Source organism: Acinonyx jubatus, chromosome B3 (genome assembly GCF_027475565.1).
Source record: "Acinonyx jubatus isolate Ajub_Pintada_27869175 chromosome B3, VMU_Ajub_asm_v1.0, whole genome shotgun sequence".
In the NCBI taxonomy this organism is placed as follows: Eukaryota; Metazoa; Chordata; class Mammalia; order Carnivora; family Felidae; genus Acinonyx; species Acinonyx jubatus.
This window is the reverse complement of record NC_069386.1, coordinates 47,327,733-47,349,989: the sequence shown is the minus strand read 5'-3', so window position 1 is coordinate 47,349,989 and position 22,257 is coordinate 47,327,733. Positions and strand designations below refer to the sequence as shown.

General features: G+C 35.7%; 1 protein-coding gene across 4 annotated transcripts in view; it reads left to right on the top strand.

Moving 5' to 3' along the window:
* The window catches only part of TEX9 (testis expressed 9), a 205,103-nt gene that overhangs the window by 134,650 nt on the left and 48,196 nt on the right, over positions 1 to 22,257 (top strand). Inside the window, exons 1-5 of one of the 4 annotated variants that reach the window (XM_053223986.1) lie at positions 9,567 to 9,601; positions 9,706 to 9,797; positions 18,933 to 19,093; positions 19,253 to 19,316; positions 20,969 to 21,048. In XM_053223986.1, the coding sequence (XP_053079961.1) occupies positions 19,080 to 19,093; positions 19,253 to 19,316; positions 20,969 to 21,048 (158 nt within the window). In that variant the 5' untranslated portion in view covers positions 9,567 to 9,601; positions 9,706 to 9,797; positions 18,933 to 19,079. Of the gene's footprint in view, positions 1 to 9,528; positions 9,602 to 9,705; positions 9,798 to 18,932; positions 19,094 to 19,252; positions 19,317 to 20,968; positions 21,049 to 22,257 lie in introns of those variants that run through there. The other 3 variants (XM_027067321.2, XM_053223987.1, XM_015078710.3) reach the window with 3 other exon arrangements.

Below are 22,257 nucleotides of genomic sequence, written 5' to 3'. Positions count from 1 at the left end.
GGCATTTTAGAGACATTATTTATTTAGACTGACATGCCTGTTTACCATTTTATATGCTTACTATTTCTTCTGGCATCTCAAAGTGTTCTTATGGTATGATTTTCTTTCTTCCTGAGTACATCTTGTAGAAGTTCCCTTAGTATGTGTATGTGGGTGGTGAGTCTCTTAAGTGTTATTTATCTGAAGATATCTTTATTATACTCTTACTCTTGCAATATAGTAGTAGTGAGTGCATGGTTCTAGACTGAAATTTTCTTTGATCCCTTTGAGGATACAATAAAATCCCCTCAGAATATGGAAACAATATGGCAATATTAGGGAAGATGAAAATGTGTAACTATATACAAAGAAGAGTGGGACTATTGTGGAAATTAAAGAAATGAGTCACCTGAGTCTGTCTAGCTGGCTGGTTAGAAGTTTTAGTGGTCTGGCTCTATAATTAAAATCTTTGCTCATCCTGATTGTGGTTTTGCACCACTTGGGGGTGGCGGTCTGAATCAAAATAAACACCAGTGATGCCAATTCTGGATCCTGTCTCACTGACTAGAGCTTCCAGGACAGTGACAGCATTTATAGTAATTTATAGTAATCTTCTATATAGCTGGGGCCCATTTAATCATTCTAATCAAAGGAGGGTAGATTGGAAGAATACTGGCAATAAAGGACTCAGCCTCTGCTTCTCTGTGTCCTGAGATTGGGTGCTTAGTTTTTCTCACACAGCTTTTATGTCCCCTTTCTTCATCACTCCACATCCTCTATCTCTTCCACTCAGAAAATAAAAGTTTCTCCCACCCAATTTGAAAATGGGGGCTAGAGAGAAGGTAGCCAATCATTAATCATTAATTGGTGATTAGTCATCCATCATGCTTGATCCAAATTCTCATTATAGTGGAGCTTATTATCCTGGGATTTCACTCATCATTTTACTATCTTCTGGCTTCCATTGTTGCTATTAAACATCTGCTTTCAGTCTAATTCCTCCTTTGTAGGTGTCTTTTTTCTCTCTATTTTAAAGATGCTTGAAAAAAAAAACTTTTGGGTTATATAACAGGTCTAAGAATAGATTTTTAACTTTATCCTCCTGTGTTTCTTGAATCTATACATTCATGTCTTTCCTAAATTCTCAAAAATTCTAAGCAATTAACTTTTATAATGTTGCTTCTCTGTATTTAAAATCTGTCCTTGGAATCTGATTATTTACATGTCAGATCTTCTCAGTCTGACTCCTATGATTAACATTTCTTTTATATTTACCATGTCCTTGTCATTCTCTGTTCATTCTGGATAGTTCTCTTAGATATTTTATGGTTAACAAATTATTTGTGTATAATCTGGCATTTGACCTATCCACTGAGTGTTTTCATTTCAACAAATAGGCGTTTAATGTCTAAAAGTGTCATACAATTATTTGTCACATCTGCTTGATCATTCCTGAGAGTCCTTTGTTGCTTGATCATCACTATAATTCTGTCCCTTATTTCTTTAAAAATATTCTAATTAAATATTCTACATTTCACAACTGAAAAAAAATTTTATATCTGAGTTTATTGGGGATTATAAATATTTATTATTTCTTTTGATTTCTCCATCATGGTGACTTGCTTGCTTCCTTTGTGCCTGGTGATTTTTGATGGTGCACTCACATTTTGTTGATCTTAATCCAGGAATCTGGTGGGCTTAATTAGGGATATTTTTCCTCTGAAAAGGCTTTGTATTTGATTCTGTTGGGAGCCTAGGTACATTATCAATTTGGAGCTATTTTAGTCTTTATCAGTTAGTTCAGTAGCTTAGAAGAAGGGTCTCAGGTTCAGCTCCTCCATATTACTGATGATCTCAACCTTGCTTTCTGAGCACAGTCCTTTTATGGGCATTTTCTCAGGTTAACCCATTTTATTTTTTAAAAACTTTTTCTAAAAAGTTTATTTCTTTGTTTGCTTTGAGAGGTGGGGGAGAGGGAGAGAGGGAGGGAGGGAGGGAGGGAGGGAGGGAGGGAGAGAGAGAGAGAGAGAGAGAGAGAGAGAGAGAGAGAGAGAATCCCAAGCAGGCTCTGCAGTGTCAGCACAGAGCCCAATGCAAGACTTGGACCCATGAACCATGAAATCATGACCTGAGCCAAAGTCAGACATTTAACCAACTGAGCCACCCAGGCGCCCCAGCTCATTTTATTTTTTTAATTGCCTATTCACAGAATCCGTTTTGTTCATTTGGGAGGGCAGAGAGCTGGAGTGGCAGATGTCAGCAGGACACAGAAGTTTTCCTTACCTCTGCAAATTAAGCAACGCATATATGCTTGTTTAACAGAATCTGGTTGTTGTGCAAGAAGAGAATCTAGCTCACAATTCTGTTAAAGAAGTCTCTTTTAGCTTATTTTTAAAAAAATAGACTTTATTTTTTAGAACAGATTTAGGCTTGCAGAAAAATTGAGAATATAGTACAGAGAGTTTCCATATACCCTGCACCCAGTTTATTCTATCATTAACATCTTCTACCAGTATAGTACATTTATTAAAGCTAATGAACAATTCTTCATACATTATTATTAACTAAGGTCTATAGTTTATTCAGATTTCTTTGATTTTTAATATAATAGATTTTTCTGTCCCAATATTCTATACAGAATACCACATTATGTTTCACTGTCATGTCTCCATAGGCTTTTTGTGGTTGTGACAGTTTCTCAAACTTACCTTGTTTTGGAAGATTTTGACAGTTTTGATAAGTACTGATCAGGTATTTTGTAGGATGCTCCTCAACTGGAATATTTTTTATTGTGGTAAAATATATATAACATAAAATTTACCATTGTAACTATTTTTAAGTATAAAATTTGGTGGCATTATGTATATTCACAATGTTGTGCAATGATCGATATTAGCTACGTCCAGAATTTTTTCATCACCCCAAACAGAAACTCTCTAATTAAAAAGTAGCTACCCAGTCCCTCTCTCCCTCTCCAGTCTATATTCTGTCTCTGAACTTGCCTATTCTAGGCACCTTGTATAAATAGACTCATGTAATATTTGTCCTTCTGTGTCCAGTTTTTATCACTTAACATGTTTTCAAAATTCATCCATGTTATAGCATGGATCCAAATTTCATTATGTATAAATATATATACACATATATATGTGTGTGTATACCGCCTTTTGTTTATCAGTTTTGTTTATTAGCTGCAAGAGTTTTTTTTGGTAATTCTTTGAAACTTTCTTCATAGACACTTATGTCTGAACAAAGACATTGTATTTATTCCTTCCCAATGTATACCTTTTAGTTCCTTTTCTTGTCTTATTATCAGCTAGGACTTCAGGTATGATATTAAATAAGAATGGTGAGAGAGGACATTCTTGTCTTGTTCCAGACCCTAGGGGGAAGTATTCATTTTTTTCTTTTTTTCTTTTTTATTTATTTTTTAATGTTTATTTATTTTGAGAAAGAGACAGAGAGACAGAGTGCAAGTCGGGGAGGGGCAGAAAGAGAGGGAGACACAGAATCTGAAGCAGGCTCCAGGCTCTGAGCTGTCAGCACAGAGCCCTATGCGGGGCTCGAACTCATAAACAGTGAGATCATGACCTGAGCCAAAGTCAGACGCTCAACCGACTGAGTCACCCAGGTGCCCCTCTAGGGGGAACTATTCAGCTTCTCACCATTAAGTATGATGTGAGCTGTGGGTTTTTTGTAGATGTTCTTTATCAAGTTGCAGATGTTCTCCTCTGAGAATTTTAGCCAAGAAATTTTCTACCATAAAAGTTGTTGGATTTTCTAAAAGCTTTTGCCGCATCAATATTTATGATCATGTGTTTTTTCTTCTTTATATGCTAAATTACATTGATTTTAGAATGTTTAACTATTTTTGTATACCTGGAATAAATCTCCCATTTGGTTGTGTGTATAATTCTTTTTGTACATTGTTGGATTCTATTTGCTAATATTTGTTGAAGATTTTTGTGTTTATGTTCGTGAGAGATATCAGTCCATTGTTTTCTCTTCTTATAATGTGTTTAACTGCTTTTCAGTATTAGGGACTAATAGAATGAGTAGAAGTGTTCGCTCTGTTTCTACTTTCTAGAAGACATTGTGGAGAATTGGTACCATTTCTTCTTTAAATATTTGGTAGAATTCATCAATGAAACTATCTCGGCCTAGTGCTTTCTTTCTCAGAGGGTTAGTGACTCAGTCCTTGACTATGCAAATTATACATTTCTCCTTGTCTGAGTTTTGGTCATTTGCATCTTTCAAGGAATTGGTCCATTTCATCTAATTTATCAAATGTGTGAATATAGAGTTGTTTATAGTATTCTCTTATTATTCTTTTAATGTTTATGAGATAACTAATGATGATCCCTTTTCCATTTCTGACCCTGGTATTATATCATTTATATTTTTAATTTTTCTGTGGATTATGGTGTTTTGACATCTTAAAAAACCTTTCTGCCTGGGGTAAGACTGTCTCTCCGGGGTTAAGCCAATTCTCAGAGATAGCAAAGGACTCAGCCAGGAGCATGCCTTTGGTATGCAAATTAACCAATCCAGGGTCATATCTCTTCTACCTGTCCTGTACACCCCAGGAGGCAATATTCCTCTGCCTTAATTGTCCCAGGACCAGATACCAGGCAACTAGGGACAGCTCCTATGCCCCAAGGCCTGCTGAAATTATTCAAACTAGTCAACCCTAAACTGCCTTGCCTTTCCTGCAGAAACCCCAATAAAAGCTCTAGCCTAGGTTTCCCTCTTGCTTGTGTTTTCTATCTCCTTACCACCAGAGGCTTTCCCATGTAGTTTTGTGTGGCATTCTTTGCCACCTGTTTTTCTCCTGTGACTCCTCTCATGGTCATATCTGACTAACCATCACATAAAATAACACAGAATAGGTAATTTATTTTGTGTCTTCTTTCCTTTTCCTAGGTTAGCATGACTAGAGGTTTATTGATTTTATTAATCTTTCCAAAGAATCAGATTTTTAGTTTCTGTGATTTTCTCTATTGTTTTCCTGTTTTCAACTCCAATGACTGCTGTTCTTTTACTTCTTTTTTTTCCCTTTTCTTTTTTTTTCTCTCTTTAAGCTTAAGTTGCTCTTCTTTCTTTCATTGCCTAAGTTGGAACCTAAGACTGTCAATTTTAAGTTTTTCATCTTTTCTAATATATGCATTTAATGCTAAGTACTCTAAGTCCTGGTTTGCTGCTTCCAGTAAGTTTTGATAAGTTGTATTTTCATTTTCATTTAGTTCAAAATGTTTTTAAAATTTCTCTTGCTACTTGTTCTTTGGCTCATATATAATTTAGAAGTCTGTGTTTTATCTCTAAGTATTTTGAGATTTTCCAGCTATTTTTATGTTACTGGCTTCTAGTTTAATTCTATCATGGGCTGAGAATATAGTTAGTATGATCCTGTTATAGGTTGAATTTTGTCCCCTCAAAAGATATGTTCAAGTCCTAAGCCATACTCCCCAACCTGTGGATTGAGCTTATTTGGAAATAGGGTCTTTGTAGAGGTAATCAAGTTAAGATGAGGTCATTTAAGGTGTGTCTGTAGTAAGTGGCTGACCTTAATTTAAACTTTTGATTGCCAAGGCATCCCTTTCAAAGACATCCATCTCGAATAAACATGTTGCCAGCTGGATGACACAGCTACTAACTAAATAACTAGATAAGGAGCGAGGCCTCCCCTATCCATGGACTTCTCCTTTTATAAAGGAAACCTAGATAACTGACTGCTTGAGTGTCCACACTCCTTTCCCCTTTCCATGCCCCAATTCTCACTGTTACGTTTGAAAATTCACCAATAGAAGTGAATCAAGGAAACCTTAGGCAATCCGTCTTCGACCCTGATAAAGGCAGAATCCCAGGTCTGTACTCCCTTTCTACCTGCAGCCTCCCTTGTATGGCCCTTAGGCATGCTGTATACCCTCCAGGATTTGTGAGTAATAAACCTCATTTTTTCCCTCATGGTTGTTGCTGGGGTGTATCTTACATTCATAATAAGAACCATAAAGGTCAGTCCAGCCACAACCCTGGCTCTGGTTGGGGAAATATCCGTGAGGGCTTGCCACAAGTGGTATGGGTCCAGGTGAGTCCCCCAGGCATTCCTGACTGATAGCATCACTACTGGTAGACTGAGATTGACACTAAAACAGTGTGTTTGGCCAATACACTGGCAGTCTTTATGAGAAGAAATGCCATGTGAAGACAGAGACGCTTGGGGAGAATACAGTATGATTACAGAGGCAGAGATTCAAGTGATGCACCTGCAAGTCAAGGAATGCCAAAGAGTGACAGCCACCACCAGAAACTAGGAAGAGGCAAGGAAAGATTCTCCCCTATATGTTTCAAAAGGAGCATGGCCCTGCCAACACTTTTTTATACCTCTGTCCTCTAGAACTGTGAGACAATAAATTTCTGCTGTGTTTTTTTAATTTTTAAAATGAATTTATTTAAAATTTTTTTATGTTTATTCATTTCCTGAAAGAGAGAGAGAGTATGAGCAGGGCGGGGGCTGGGGGGAGGGCTCTCTCTGCCCCAGGGAGACACAGAATCCGAAGCAGGTTCCAGGCTCTGAGCTGTCAGCACAGAGCCTGACATGGGGCTCAAACTCATGAACTGTGAGATCATGGCCCACGCTGAAATCGGATGCTCAACCACCTGAGTCAACCAGGTGTCCCTCTTCTGTGTTAAGCCACCTAGTTTGTGATACTTTGTTACAGCAGCTCTAGGAAACTAATATAAATTATATTCTTTTAAATTTTTTTATTTTGCATTTTTTGGTACAGGATGTGGTCTATTTGGGTGAATGTTTAATGTGACATTGAGAAGAATGTGTATTCTGCTCTTGTTGGAGGGAGTATTCTCCAAATGTCAATTAGATCAAGATGATTAATAGCAATTATATCCTTAATGTTTTTCTGCCTGTTTAAACTATGAATTACTGAAAGAGGGGTGTCAAAATCTCCAAATATATTAGTGGACTTATCCGTATCTCTACAGTCCCTTTAGTTTTTGCCTCATGCATTTTAACACTAAAATGTTTGTCGCATACACATTAAGGATTGCTGCCTCTCCATGGAGTGTTAACCTCTTTAGCATTATGTAATGCTTTTCCTTGTTGCTGATAATTTTCCTTGTTCTGAAGTCAGCTTTGCTTGAAATTAATACAGCCACTTCAACTCTATTTTGATTGGCATTAGTGTGGTGTACTTTTCTCCATCCCTTGATCTTTTCATTTTAATAAGTTATTTTTTTTAATGTTTTAACAACTTAATTGATGTATTTCACATACCTATGATTCACCCATGTAAATTGTACTATTCATTGGCTTTTAGTGTAGTCAGAAGGTTGTGCAACCATCATCACAATCAATTTTAGTATATTTACAATACCCCCACAAAAACCTTTGCAACTTAGCCAATCCTCCATCATCTGTAAAACTGGGCAACCACTAATCTAGTTTCTGTCAATATATATTTTCCTATTTTGGACATTTCACATAATATGTGGTCATATTGGAATGGAGTCAGTTAATACGTAGCCTTTTATGAATTGCTTCTTTCACACTTCATGTTTTCAAGGCTGATCCATATACTACAGTATGTGTCAGTACTTCATTCTTCTTGGGTGCAGAATAATATTCTATTTTATTATTATACCATTTTTATTTGCTCATTAATCAGTATATGATCATTTAGGTTATGTTCACTTTTTGGCTATTCTGAATAATGCTGTTATATAAATATTTGTGTACAACTTTATGTGAGGGCATATGTTTTCATTTTTCTTGGGCATATACCTAAGAGTTGGTTCCTAGATCATCTGGTAACTCTATGTGTAACTGCCAGACTGTTTTCTGAAGTGGCTGCACAATTTTATATTCCCACCAATACTGTATGAGGGTTTGAATTTCTCCACATTTTCCCCAACACTTGTTATTGTTCGTCTTTCACTTTATTTATGGTATACTTTGAAACAAAATGTTTTTTTTAATGTTTATTTTTGAGAGAGAGAAAGAGACAGAGCATGAGTGGGGAAGGGGCAGAGAGAGAGGGAGACATAGAAGCTGAAGCAGTCTCCAGGCTCTGAGCTGTCAGCACAGATCCCAATGTGAGGCACAAACTCACAAAGTGTGAGATCGTGACCTGAGCTGAAGTGGACACTTAACCAACTAAGCCACCTAGATGCCCCAAAACAAAATGTTTTTGATTTTCATGATGTTCAGTTTATTGATTATTCTCTTGTGGTTTGTTTTTGGTGTTATATTTAAGAGATGATTACTTGATTCAAGGTGATGAAGATTTTCACTTACAGTTTCTTTGAAGAGCTTTATAATTTTATCTCTTAAGGTTAGGTGTTTGATCCAGTTTGAGTTAATTGTTATACCTGGTGTGAGATAAGGGTCCTATTTAACTCTTCTGCATCCCAGTACCATTTGTTGAAAAGACTATTCTTTCCCCCATTGAATGGTCTTGGCATCCTTGCCAAATGTTGACACTTGTAAGAATTAATAAAAGGAAACCTTATTTAGAATGGAGTCAGGAGACCAGGAGGGGGAAGCTCTTAAACTCTACCACTTAACAATTGCAAATCTAACAGGAAGAGATAGACCTTGCACATGGATACACTTCCTTAGGAGGAAGGGTGTTTCCCATAGCCTGACAACAGCCCAGCCAATAACAGACTGTCACAGCTCAGCCAATGAATAGCAATTATACTTCAAACTCCCAGTTTTTATTCCAATAGGCTTTTTGTTTATAACAGCTCTCCCAGCATCCCCCTTTCCTGTATAAGAGCAGTCCTCTCCTTTGTTCTGTGGATTTGCCTGTGGTTCTGCTGCAGCTTGCTTGTTCCAGATTCCAGTTCTCTGCTATTCCCAAACCCATTTTTGCTGGTAAAATAACTGGCAGTTTTATTTTTTAACATGTGAAGGTTTATTTTTGAACTCTCAATTTTATTCCAAAAGAGCTGGAAATTTAACTGCTTGCTGTGTTTCAGCCACAATCCTAATCACAAATTCATTTACTCCTCATTGTAACTCTATGAGATGGGAACTATTTTTATTCTCCTTTAAGTAGCCAAGATACAGAGTGATTTACCCAAGATAGTACAATTAGTAAGCGGCAGAGCCAGGACATGAACTTAGGCTGGCTGATGCTCTAACTGTGAGAAATTAGAACCTAAAATTCCAATAACGAGTTCATTTTTTAAAAACCAGGTGGAGGTCGAATTGGCTAGTAAGTTTGGAAAAGCACAACAGAGAAGGAGCTTTACTAGCTTGCTTCTGAGCTTTAGAAACGGACCTGCCTTCTTTGATTGAAACGTTTCCAACCCCAACTTCACAATTTGTATGTCGACCCAGTAGGCTGGCTTCTTGGGCTACTGGGGCAGTGCAGATCAGGGTTCCCCCTTTCAGTCCACAGCTAGAGCTTGCTCTGTGCTTACTCCCTAGCCCTCATGCCCCACCCCAGTCTCAGACAGCTCTAGAGTCCAGGACTAGATGGAGTCTGCGCCCAGGGCGGTAGGCTGTCTGGGATGCGGCAACTCTCGCGGGAAGATGAGTTCGTTGCCTCGGTAACAGCGTCGGTCGTGAAAGATGGCGGGGCGCAGTGTCGGTCCCCGGGTCAGTTCAAACACAGACACTCGAGTAGCGACTAGATTTCCAGCGGGCTGAGAACGCGGAACCTCATTTAACTTCGGGTCTGAAAGTCCCTTTCTCTTTTACAGAGACGGAGCGTTCCAAGCACTCCGCTCCCGCAGCGTATTCAGCAACCTGCTGCGCCTCGACGTGACCTACTTGCCCGGGAGGAAGAATATAAGTAAGAAGCCGTTCAGCTTTTCCTACTTTCCTTTACCCAAATGAGGCTGCTTGCAAGTACTTTCCTGGTGACTGACGGGGTCTTCGGGGTTACTCACTGTTTACCCCTCTCCTTTCATCATCCTATTCGCTAGTCTTTCTTCATCTTTTCTCCGCTTGCATCGTCAGTGTTTGAAGGGGATGGAAATTTACCCCAAGAAAACATGTTCATCAGGAAAATGATAATGCTCTTTGTGAGTAGGATAGCAGGAATTGCCAATATTTCAGTTTCTAGTTTAAGAAAATCCACTTAATTTGGAGTCTCTAGAGTTTAATTATGTAAATTTCTCTTGGTTTCTAAATTGAAAGCGTGTTTCTCATTGCAGTTGGAATTCCCGTTCTCATCCATATTTGGTGGAGTTGGGAGGAGCATTTCCTTTACTTATCTGCGCTCAGTGTAATTATACCTATTCTGACAACACGTGCTTTCATTTTTAGACCATTTCTGCCTTCATGCCCCAGTTTTCACACAGACCCGGAGTAATCATTCAATTTGATCATGTCACTCCCTTGCCTGAAACTTTGCAGTGGTTCCCTGTTGCACTTTAGAAACTGTCTGAAGTTAGGGAGGGACCAAACCCTAAGAGACTTTTAAAAACTGAGAATAAACTGAAGGTTGATGGGGGGTGGGAAGGAGGGGAAAGTGGATGATGGGCATTGAGGAGGGCACCTGTTGGGATGAGCACTGTGTGTTGTATGGAAACCAATTTGACAATAAATTTCATATTAAAAAAATAAATAAAAATCAAAAAATCAAAAAAGAAGCTGTCCATCTGGATCCTGTCTCTAGTTTGATCTGGTGCCCTCTCTTTTTTGCGTACCAATTTCCAGCCTCACTGGTCTTTAAGCCTCTCAGACTTTTCCCTTGAGGACAATCACACACATGCCTTCCACCTGTAATGCTCCGCGTGGTCTTCCTGAACTATGTTAGAGTAAGCTCCCCAGTTACTCTTTTTATAGGGACTTACTAATTTTTCTTTGCAGTTAGCATAATTGTTACAAATTCATTTGTTAGTGTACTTTTTGTCTGTTTCTTCCACTGGGCTGTAAGTTCTATAAAGTAAGAGACCACGTCTTTTATTTGTCATTGTATATACCCTTAAAAAATTATATTTTACCAACTCATTTTCTTTTTAATTTATCTAATTTAATTTAAAATTGGGAAACATTATAGTACTGCTTCATATAGTTAAACATAGAGTTACCATATGATCTGTACTTAAAATTAAAGCATATTTAAAGTTAAAACTGAAGTGAACTCTCTTGATGAACTAGACATGTACTTGTTAATTTGCCATAACATGTAGGAAGATAATCATTCTCTATTTAATGAAATGGGCCTATTAATTCACTTCAGGAGTTTACCTAAGTAACTCATCTGTTGTCTGTGTACAGGTCTGAATCAGCTGTGCTCAACTCCAAATGGTTATTTTCATTATATTCTAGATAGCACTAAATACCTGCATTGATTAGGTTAATCATTTACTTATTTAGGGGTATAATTTGCAACTAGCTCTGGTATGTTGTTATGGTCCTGCTTAAAGTCTTCTTAAAGACGTTTATAGGAGCTATTTTATTTTAACAAAAGTCATTTTGTGGTAAAGGTGGCCAGTTGTTGCTTGTTCTGTTACCTGTACTCAGGTGTGCAAATCTGAGGCATATATGAACAGAGTAACTTCCTGGCTCTGCCTGAAGCTATAGATCACCTCTGTGCCATGCAGAAGAGTAAAATATCTGGCCATTCTTATGGGCAAGAATAAGAGGTAATAACAGAGTATTTTGCCACATGCGGTCTTGATATTAAGCATATTTGGGATGTCTCCAATCAGCAGAACACAGAACTTGCCGGGATCCCAATCCAGAATGGTCTATAATCAACTGCTGTTAGATATTTTCAGGAAATAATCACCATCTGAGAGAATATACTAAAGAATGTGCTGATTACTCAAGTCAGTAGGTTTTCCAAGTTTCTTGCCTATATTATAAAACTAGAAATCTAAACAGTAAGATTCTGTGACCTCTGTTATAATGGTCTTGATAACCGGTAGGGCAAGCCCCACTCCTCCCCACATCCCATACCCATAAATACCACTTACATTGGATTTATAGATTAATTGGCAGAGAACTGGCATCTTTATGGTATTGAATCTTTCTTTCTATGAATATTGATACATCTCCATTTATACAGGGGTTGGGGTTTTTTGGTGTCCTTTAATATTTTATATTACTACATTAAACCCTCACATATGTAATCTATTTCTAGGTGCCTTATAGTTTTTGTGGCTGTAATGAATGGCTTTTTAAAATATTTCTAATTGATTAGATGTGTAGGAACATTGCTGATTTTGTATGTTGATCCTAGGCCTGTATTTATATATAGTCAGTCCTGCTGAACTCTCTTCGTCGTTGTGTACATAGAGTCCCTTGGATTTTTTATAATCATTGTTATATCAAATGCAGATAAGGATAGTTTTGTGTCTTCACAGTTTCTTATGCATTTTTAAAAATCAATCTGGTTAGCACCTCCACTGCAGTATGGAATAGGAAAAGTGATGATGAGCATCCTTATCTTGGTTATGATTTTAAGGAGGCCACTTAATTTATCACTGTGTATGAAATTTGATAATAGAGTTTTACTAGATTGTTTTATTAGGTTTAACGACATTGTTTCCTTTAATTCCTGTTTTGAATGAATGTTAAATCCTATCAAAACTTTTTTCCCTAATTAATTTAGGTGACTAAATGTCCTCCCCCTCCATATTTAATGTTTTAACACTTTGAACTACTAAGCAGATTTTTTATTTTCCTTTAAAGACTGCTGGATTTGACTGCTCTAATTTTATGTAGGTTTTTTGCATCTTCAAACAAATGAAATTGGTCTTATACTTTTTTCTAGTTCTTTTCCTTTCTGATTTTGATACCCATATTATCCTAGCCACATGAAACAACAGAATAGTTTTCCTTTTTGTTTTTTTCTGTTCTTGGAAGCTTTTTGTAACTAGGGATCATCTATCCTTTGATTAAAACTGTGAAATTGAGTCTGATGTATTTTTTGTTGATGGAATTTTTTGCCTATCATTTCAGTTTCATAAATGAATAATCATTAATTTAGATGTACTAGTGCTTCCAGAATAAATTTTGGTAATTTGTAGTTTTCTAGAAAAGTGTCTACTTCATATATGTTTTAAAAAGGTAAATTTATAATATAAAAACATAAATATGTTTATTTTTTATTTTAAGAAATAGTTAATTTATTACTATTTTTTTAATTCCAGTATAGTTATTTTTTATTTAGTTTTTTTTATTTTAAGAAATAGTTAATTTATTACTATTTTTTTTAATTCCAGTATAGTTAGCATATAGTGTTATATTTGTTTCAGGTGTACAGTGTGGTGATTCAACACGTCCATACACCACTCTGTGCTCATCACGACAAGTGTGCTTTTTAATGCCCATCCCGAAGTTCACCTATCTCCTCACCCACCTCCCCTCTGGTAACCATCAGTTTGTTCTCTGTGGTTAAGTATTTCTTGGTTCTCTTTCTCTCTTTTTTTCCTCCTTTGCTCATTTGTTTTGTTTCTTAAGTTCCACATCAGTGAAATCATATGTTATTTGTCTTTCTCTGATTTAATTTCACTTAACATAATACTCTCTACCATCCATGTTGTTGCAGGTAGCAAGATTTCATTCTTTTCTATGGCTGAATAATGTTCCATTATGTGTATATGTGTCTGATATATGTGTATGTGTGTGTGTGTATTTTAAGTCTTGAGCGTGTTTGTTACCTTATACACACACATCTTATGGAAGCTTGCTAGTGTCATTTATTTTTGCCTTTTCTTTTTTGCAGTCTTGCTGGAAGGTCTATTTTATTGGTCTTTTCAGAGAACTAGCTTTTTTTTTTCTTTAAGTAGGCTCCATGCTCAGCCCAACACAGAACTTGAACTTATGACCCTGAGATCAAGACCTGAGCAGAGATCGAGAGTCAGATGCTTAACTGACTGAGCCATCCAGATGCCCCCAGAGAACTAGCTTTTGATTTTGCTGCTAATCTATGTTTTCTTATTTGGTCTTTATCCTAGCTCTTCTAATTGTGGTGGATTTTTTTTTTTTACTCTTTAGTAATTTAGTTCATATTTAGTTTACTAGGGCACCTGGGTGGCTCACTCAGTTGAGCAACTGGCTCCTGACTTCTGCTTAGATCATGATTACAGGGTTGTGAGATGCAGCCCTGTGTTGGGCTCCACACTGAGCATAGGGCCTGCTAAGACTCTCTCTCGCCCTCACCCCTCTCCCCTGCTCATGCTCTCTGTCTCAAATTTTAAAAAAAAAGTTATTTTTAATTTACTTTAGTTTTGTTTTTAGTTTTGTTTTTAATTTTTTAATAAATACATTTAATTTTTGTAAATTTTTCTCCACCTACAGCTTATTTGTATTTCAGGGCCTAGTTTGATATTTATTCCTTTTGTGGTTATTTGGTTTAAAATATTTTATGATTTTCATAAGTGATTATTTAGGAGTTTTTTAGTTCCCAGGCATATAGATGGTTTGATTGCTTTATTTTTATAATTTTAAAATTTATGTTTAATTGCACTATGGTCAGAGAATTACATACTAATGATATTTGAAAATGTATTGAAACTTACTTCTGAATAGATGCATGTTCAGTTTTTGTAAATGGTCATGTATTCTCTGATAGAAAGTATATTTGCTATTTGTGAATTAATCTCTTAGCTCAAGCTAATTAATTTGGCTTTCCGTAATATCAGTATCCTCACCATTTTTTTTTTTTCTTGCTAGCTCTGTTGATTCCTGTTAGAGGTGTATTGAAATAAGCTATAACTATAATTTAAAAACTTCTTCATAGAATTGTGTTCATTTTTTTTGCTTGGACACTGTATTGTTTGATTTCCTTAAATCTTCCAGATGAAATGAATTATTCCTTTCATTATTAGTTCCATTTTTTTATTCTTTTATTTATAAGCTTTTTATATCATTTAGTTTTAAAAACATTGTTTTTATATCCTGTCTGATCATTTCTGCCTCTGATAAGTGAATTTATTTACATTACTGTGTCATTAATTTGAAATTCTTTGGGTCATTTTATTTTTTGTATTTCCTCTTTACTATCCCTTTGTTCTTTTCTGTCTTCTATTGGATTGAAGTTTTTGTTGTATCTCTATTTTTCTTTTTCTGGTTTGGAAAGACCTTAAAATGCTTTAACTTGGTTTTCTTCTATCTGTCAAGTTAGATAATACTTGACTTGCTCTTAGTTTTGAACATTGCTGCTCTCCAGGTTATCATTAATGTTATTTTTATGTTCTGAACTAATTTAGATTTATCATCAAGTTTTGTAATTTTTGTCCTTGTTGTGACCTTTTTTCTAGGTCCAGCTTCCTCCTTCCTGAAGTGTAGACCCTTCATTACTTTTTCTGAGTCTGCAGTCTTTTTTGAAAATTTTGTTAACACTTACTCTTCTTTGGTAGTTTAGCTGGACATAGAATTCTAAATGGTCAGTTTTTTTCCTCTGCAATCCATTGAAGTTAACACTTCATAGTCCATTGGAATCTAGAGATGTTGATAAACTGTCTACTGTCAGCTTTTTAGAACATCATGCTGGTAGACTATTTTTTTTTAAATAACTGCTTTGATAATTTAAAGATTATTTTTGTCTTTGAAGTTCTGTAATTTCACTATGACGTATACAGGTGTGGGCTAATTTTCTTCCTTCCTTCCTTCCTCCCTCCCTCCCACCACCCTCCCTTTCTTTCTTTCTTTCTTTCTTTCTTTCTTTCTTTCTTTCTTTCTTATTTCTTTATTTCTTTATTTCTTTCTTGATTTTAAGTAATTTCTAATCCCAGCATGGAGCTCAACCCCACAACCCTGAGATCACGAGTCATATACTCTACTGACTGAGTCGTCCAGGTGCCCCTGTTTTCTTTTTTGATATATGTTTGTTATATGATTATATATATATATGTTTTGATATATGTTTGTTATATAATAATTTTAATTCTTTTATCCCCAGTGACTTTGAGAACCAGAATGATCAGAGTGGGAAAAGGAGATATGAATGTAACATAAAAGAGGCTAAGTAAAAACTCTGTAGTCTTGAATTTGAATTGGAAGAATGTTTGAACTTATGATTTATTTTATCTTTAAAACAAAATAGGGGTGCCTGGGTGGCTCAGTCGGTTGAGCAACTTCGGCTCAGGTCATGATCTCAAGGTTTGTGAGTTCAGGCCCCATGTCGTACTCTGTGCTGACAGCTCAGAACCTGGAACCTGCTTCATATTCTATGTCTCCCTCTCTCTCTGCCCCTCCCCCACTCATGCTCTGTCTCTCAGAAATAAATAAACATTAAAAATAAATAAATAAATATATAATAAATAAACAAAACATCTCCTCCCCTTCCCCCCACCCACTATTTCCTAGCTTTGTCCATGAAAAGACCTAGAAACAGTAACCATTCTAATAACAACACCAACCTTAGTGCCCAGATTACAGTCTTTTTTTTTTTTAACTTGTTTTATTTTTTTTTTTAATTTACATACAAATTAGTTAGCATATAGTGCAAAAATGATTTCAGGAGTAGATTCCTTAATGCCCCTTACCCATTTAGCTCATCCCTCCTCCCCACAACCCCTCCCATAACCCTCAGTTTGTTCTCCATATTTATGAGTCTCTTCTGTTTTGTGTCCCTCCCTGTTTTTATATTATTTTTGTTTCCCTTCCCTTATGTTCATCTGTTTTGTCTCTTAAAGTCCTCATATTAGTGAAGTCATATGATTTTTGTCTTTCTCTGACTAATTTCACTATTTTAATTCCACTTGAGATCCATGTCTTTCTTCAGTACTAGAAAATTCTCAGTATTTGAATATTGATGTTCCTGCTTCTGGGATTTCCTTCTGCAGCTTCTATTAGGTAGATGTACATATGTCTTTGTCAGTCTCTCTTCAATGCATGTTAACCTTTCTTTTGTATTTTTATCTTTTTGCTTCTCTATCTCCTTTTAGGTGCATTGTCTCTTATCTCTCTTCTAATTAATTTCCTCTTCAGTTCATTTGATCAGTGTAACCATTGAGTTTGAGTTTTTAAGTGCAATGACTGTGTTTTTGTTAATGTAATTTCTACTTGGTTCTTTCCTAAATTCAGTGTTCTTTTGGTAAAAAAAAAATATTAGCTCTTGCCTAATAGTTTCTATTCCTGCTTTTTGGGGAGTGGGCAAATGAAAAATCCTGATTTAAAATATTTAAAAATAGGGGCGCCTGGGTGGCGCAGTAGGTTAAGCGTCCGATCTCGCGGTCCATGAGTTCGAGCCCCGCGTTGGGCTCTGGGCTGATGGCTCAGAGCCTGGAGCTTGTTTCCGATTCTGTGTCTCCCTCTCTCTCTGCCCCTCCCCCGTTCATGCTCTGTCTCTCTCTGTCCCAAAAAAAAAAAAAAAAAAAAAGTTGAAAAAAAAATATTTAAAAATAGATTTTAGATTTAGATTTTTATTTATAGATTTAGAAAATCTAGTTATTATGGTATAAGTTTTGTCGTGTCTGCCGTTTCTCGGTCTTGGTAACTTTACGCAGTTTGTTATGTTTGTGAGGTTATTTTTAGCAGGGTTTGCTTTCTGAGAGAGCTCCATATATTCTACATGAATAAATGTCACTATAGGTTGATTTCACATTTACCTTTCCTAGCTTATCAGAGTTTTCACTGCTTTCAGTGTACCTTTCTACACTAAAATTTGGCACAGTGTCCCCACACCATCTGGGAAAGATGAATTTTCTCTGACCACTGACAAGAGAATCTTTTCCACCCATGACTCCAGTTTCATTTCCATTTGCCTAATGTTATGGGTAGTGTTTTATAGTCTGTGTTTCACAGGTGTAGTCTTTCGACTCCCACACATGCATCAGTTTTTAGCTGTTAGACTCTTTTGGCTTCTGTTCCTGTTTACTGCTCTCACTTTGAGTTACTGCTTTATTTTTAGTGTCAGGGTATTTTCCTTGCCTGAGTTGGAGTTTAGCAATATTTCCTTCATTACATTTTATCCAACATGTCCATTTGGACATCCATGGTTTGGAGCAGAACAGTGTTCTGAGTCATCCTCAGAAAACTATATTGACCAGAAGCTTCTATTTAAGTTTTCATGATTCTTAAGAAAATGTGAAAAATCAAGTAATGGCATCTTAAATGCAACTTTAAGTCTTTATTAGTTATTTTTCTTTTGATTAACTGATCTTAAGATGTAAAAATATTTCTTACAACATTAGACTGTTTTAGGAAGGCATAAGGAATGTAGTATTGCTTCTCTTCTTCTTCCTTTTTTTTTTTTTTTTTTTTTTTTTACTGGGGGTGGGGATTGTCTGAATTTTGTTTCTTCTGAATCACATATCGAAGAAAAACAAACAATATCATATCTCATTTTAAAAATTGCTCAACATATTCCCTTCATGTAATTTCAAAAGAGACTAGATGGTCTAGAAATGTGACCTATGAATAAAATTAAAAAGTTACATGCTTTTGAAGATATTTATTATAGTGTTAACCTTTAAAAGTGAAAAAGAATATTTAACAGTAGGAACAGTTTAGTACATTATGTTAAGTGCAACTCATTAGAATTGTGTAGCCATTTAAGGCATGAATTATAAAGATTATGTGGAGATACATATTCCTTCTGTTTTTTGTAGGAAAGCATAGTATGAAATTGTGTGTATAGATGAAAATTAGAAGGGAATATGAAAAATAAAAACAGTTGGATGATGGTGGAAGGATTATGAACACTTTTTTCTTTAAAAAGCGTTTCCTTCAGTGATATTGCCATTCTTGCCATTCTTCCCATCTAAATGGAGCCAAATAGTATTCCTATTCTTGGTTAGATTCCAAGTAGATGTGGTGGGGTGAGGCAGGGATGGGGGTGGAGGAAGGAGTGGCAAGTGGAGGCCAAAACAGTCACCTTTGTTTCTGAAGCTGATACTGAAGTATGTAGCTGAGGTGTGAGCCACATTAGGTCTGCTCACTAAACCCAGAGTTATGTCCCCAGTTGCAGCAACACCCCCAGACCAAAGCAGGCCTCTCCCCCACCCTGCCCTATTCCTGTCCCTAGTTGGAGTTGATCCCACGAAGATGGAGAGTGAAACTGAGTTGAACCCATCCAGTTTGTTCTACCCAAATAAATCATTCCACCTGAAGTGAGGGCCAGAGAGAGGCCACGAGTTACTGTATGAATTTCTACCACAAAAGATAAGGAATCATGAGTGGTTGGAGGTAAGAGTTCTAAAGTAATGGTAATTTTAGAATAAAAATGTCATGTGTATATTTTGGCATTTTTTTGATTAGCTAAAGTGTAGTTACTGAAATTTAATTACTTTTATTTTTGTTAGAATTTTGAGTATATCCCAAATAATAATTATTTTCTGCCTTTAGGCGTTTAAATGCAGAATTGGAGGCAAAAACAGCTGATCTGGTTCGACAAGCTGAGGAAGTAATAGTAAGTAAATATGCAATTACTACTAATTTCATGTGAGTGCTAGTTTTTTTTAACTTTTTAAAAGTGCCCAAAACATAAACTTTTAGTTCAATGAATTATCACAGAATGAACATGAATATATGAATAGGTGTATGTATATATATGCAAGTATATGTTTTTGATATGCACGCATTTTTGAAAAGCCACTGAAAAAGTGTTTTCTATTTGATGTTCCAGTCATCTAATTAGTAAGAACATTCATACTTAGTAATCTTTCCCACTACTTTAAAATTAATGTTTGAGAGTAGATGTATATAATTAATTCTGGTAATTCAGTAAGGATAGAAATAACATGGGCTCTGCAAAAAAGTTGAATAAAGGATAACAGTCATCACTGATACTCAGATGGTAATTTGTTTCTTCAATTCTGCAGTTGGATGTGACTCAGATTCTTAGGGCTAGACTGTAGTCAGTTTTATAGTTAGAGAAAATGTAGTGAAGTTTTATCACTAGACAATATAAGCATATTTTGCCCCATTCTGGCTACCAAATTGTTTATTCCTCATGTAAGCAGCTCCGTATGCATCAACATTCCCATTATTTATTCCTTAGAGGAATAAAGTGGCTGCTTTCAAACTTTTTTCAGTTTTTACTCTACTTAATACATCTTCTTTTAAATTCTCACCCATCCCCCTTAGGAGGGTAGTGAAGAATATGGAATAATTTGTTTGAACTGCCTTATACAGTCCTTCATTATTCGTTAGTTTTGAAATAAGAAATATATGTTATATATAATATTATGTATACACATACATATAATATGTATATATATAATGTATAATGTACACACATATATAATATAATATATATAATATACATGTACACACATATACACACATACATACACACACATCACATTCTTTTCAGGTAATGTATTCAGATAACGGTTATAGACTTGCTAGTTTCATTTGTAATTAAATATTTTACTAAAAGTAAATTTTTATGATATCTTTTAGTTTTTGCCAGTGTCTAAAGACTAGGAAAATAACAAACCATATTATAGGAAAATGAGGGATTTATTGCTCCAAGAATCCTCTAATAAGGACAATCTACCTCTACCCTGAAAAAGAGTAAAGTAGAAGCCCAGGAAGGGCTAGGAAAGGGGAGAAGACATTGCTGCCCCACAGAAGCTAATGGATATAACTTTTGCTGCCTTGAATTTTTGTTTACTCACTTTCATGTCTTGATACATCATTACAAAAAACTTAGTACTTTAGTGCTTCATGATCTTCTTAACATTGAAGTCGTGCCTATTTTGAGATAAGTATTTCTACCCATTAAACAGATTTATGTTCTCATTTCCTGTGAACCTAATTTCCTTTGTATGTTACAAGTTGGAAGACTAATGTAGTGGGGAAACAGGAGTTAGATAAGATCACATAAGGCCTTGATACATTTTTCCTTTAAAATTGACTTTCTTAATCCAAAAAGAATGAAAGGTGAAATTACATTGTTCCAAACCTTATATTCATACCATAACATTTCGAATTCTGTGCCTGGATTTCATGGAAACTATGGACAACTCTGAAATGATTAATGATCAGAAAGGCACTTAACCATATCCTGGTTTTGTGATTTTTGTTTATATGACTTACCTTTACTCATTTAACTAGAGAGATCAGCAAGAAGACCAATCGAGGCCTGTTTCAACACAAATTAAATCATATGAAAAGGAAGAGGATTGCAATTTAAAGTAAGTTAAATCTCAAATACCATTTTTTTGATGATGCATTTGCATCTTTTTTTATGTAAGATCTTTTTGCATGTAAGTATTGGAAATTTATGATTTGAAGAATAATGTAATGTATAATGTAGTAATAAAATGGGAGCTTATATCAGCCAGACACAATGTAAACCCTTTACCTACTTTATCTCATTTAATTCTCAGAGTACTATTTTGCAATAAATGTTATTGTCCTCATTTTAAAAATGAGGAAACTAGAACTTAGCAAAGTTCAGGAGCTTGCCCAAGGATATATAGATAATATGTGATTTCACTGAGATGCAAACCACAGTTGGATAAGATTTCCGAACCTGTTCTTACATCCTATACTTTCTTTTTAAATTGCATATGAAAATTAGGTAAAAATAAATAAATTAGTAAAATTAGAATATATTAGATCTTTTTTCCCTTGAATTTCATGTGGACTTCAGGTATGTTAAAAGAAAAAAATAGGGACCCAAAAAGTATTTAGGAATAAATTTAACAGGAAACATAAAAGATCTATGTGAATAAAACTATAAAATCTTAAAGCTGAGGCAATAATGATCACCCAACATTCTAAGTTTCTTGCTATGAGCAAAAGTCAGACTATTCTCTTCGAAGCCAACAGATAGGAGTTGGGTTTTGAACCTCAAGCTGAGTCTTTATATGCCATGATCAGTGAAAATCCAGTTGATGAAATCTCCCAGCCTCGTCTCTGGGTGACCATATGGAACTTATGGTAGAAAAAAGTGTGGCTTTAGCTTTGTAGTTAGGTGGTAGCCAGTGAGGAAACTGATCCTGGAAAGATAGAGAAGTTGTATTAAATGCACCAGCAGTGGATTTAGTAAAACTGCCACCTTTGCTAAATGGGAAGGCAGAACAGGTGTCAAATGAACTTGTGCGTTAGGGAGAGAGGTTGGAAAACAGAATATTAGTAGTATGTGCTGTTAGTTACTATTAGCTGTATTATTCTTTGCCCACTGAATGGTCTTGGCACTTTTGTCAAAACTCACCTGACCAGAGACACATGGTTTTATTGGTGGACTCTCAATTCTACCCAATTGATCTATATATCTTTTTTTTTTTAATTTTTTACTGTTTATTTATTTTTGAGAGAGAGAAAGAGTGTGAGCAGGGGAGGCGCAGAGAGATAAGGAGACACAGAATCCAAAGTAGGTTCTAGGCTCTGAGCTGTCA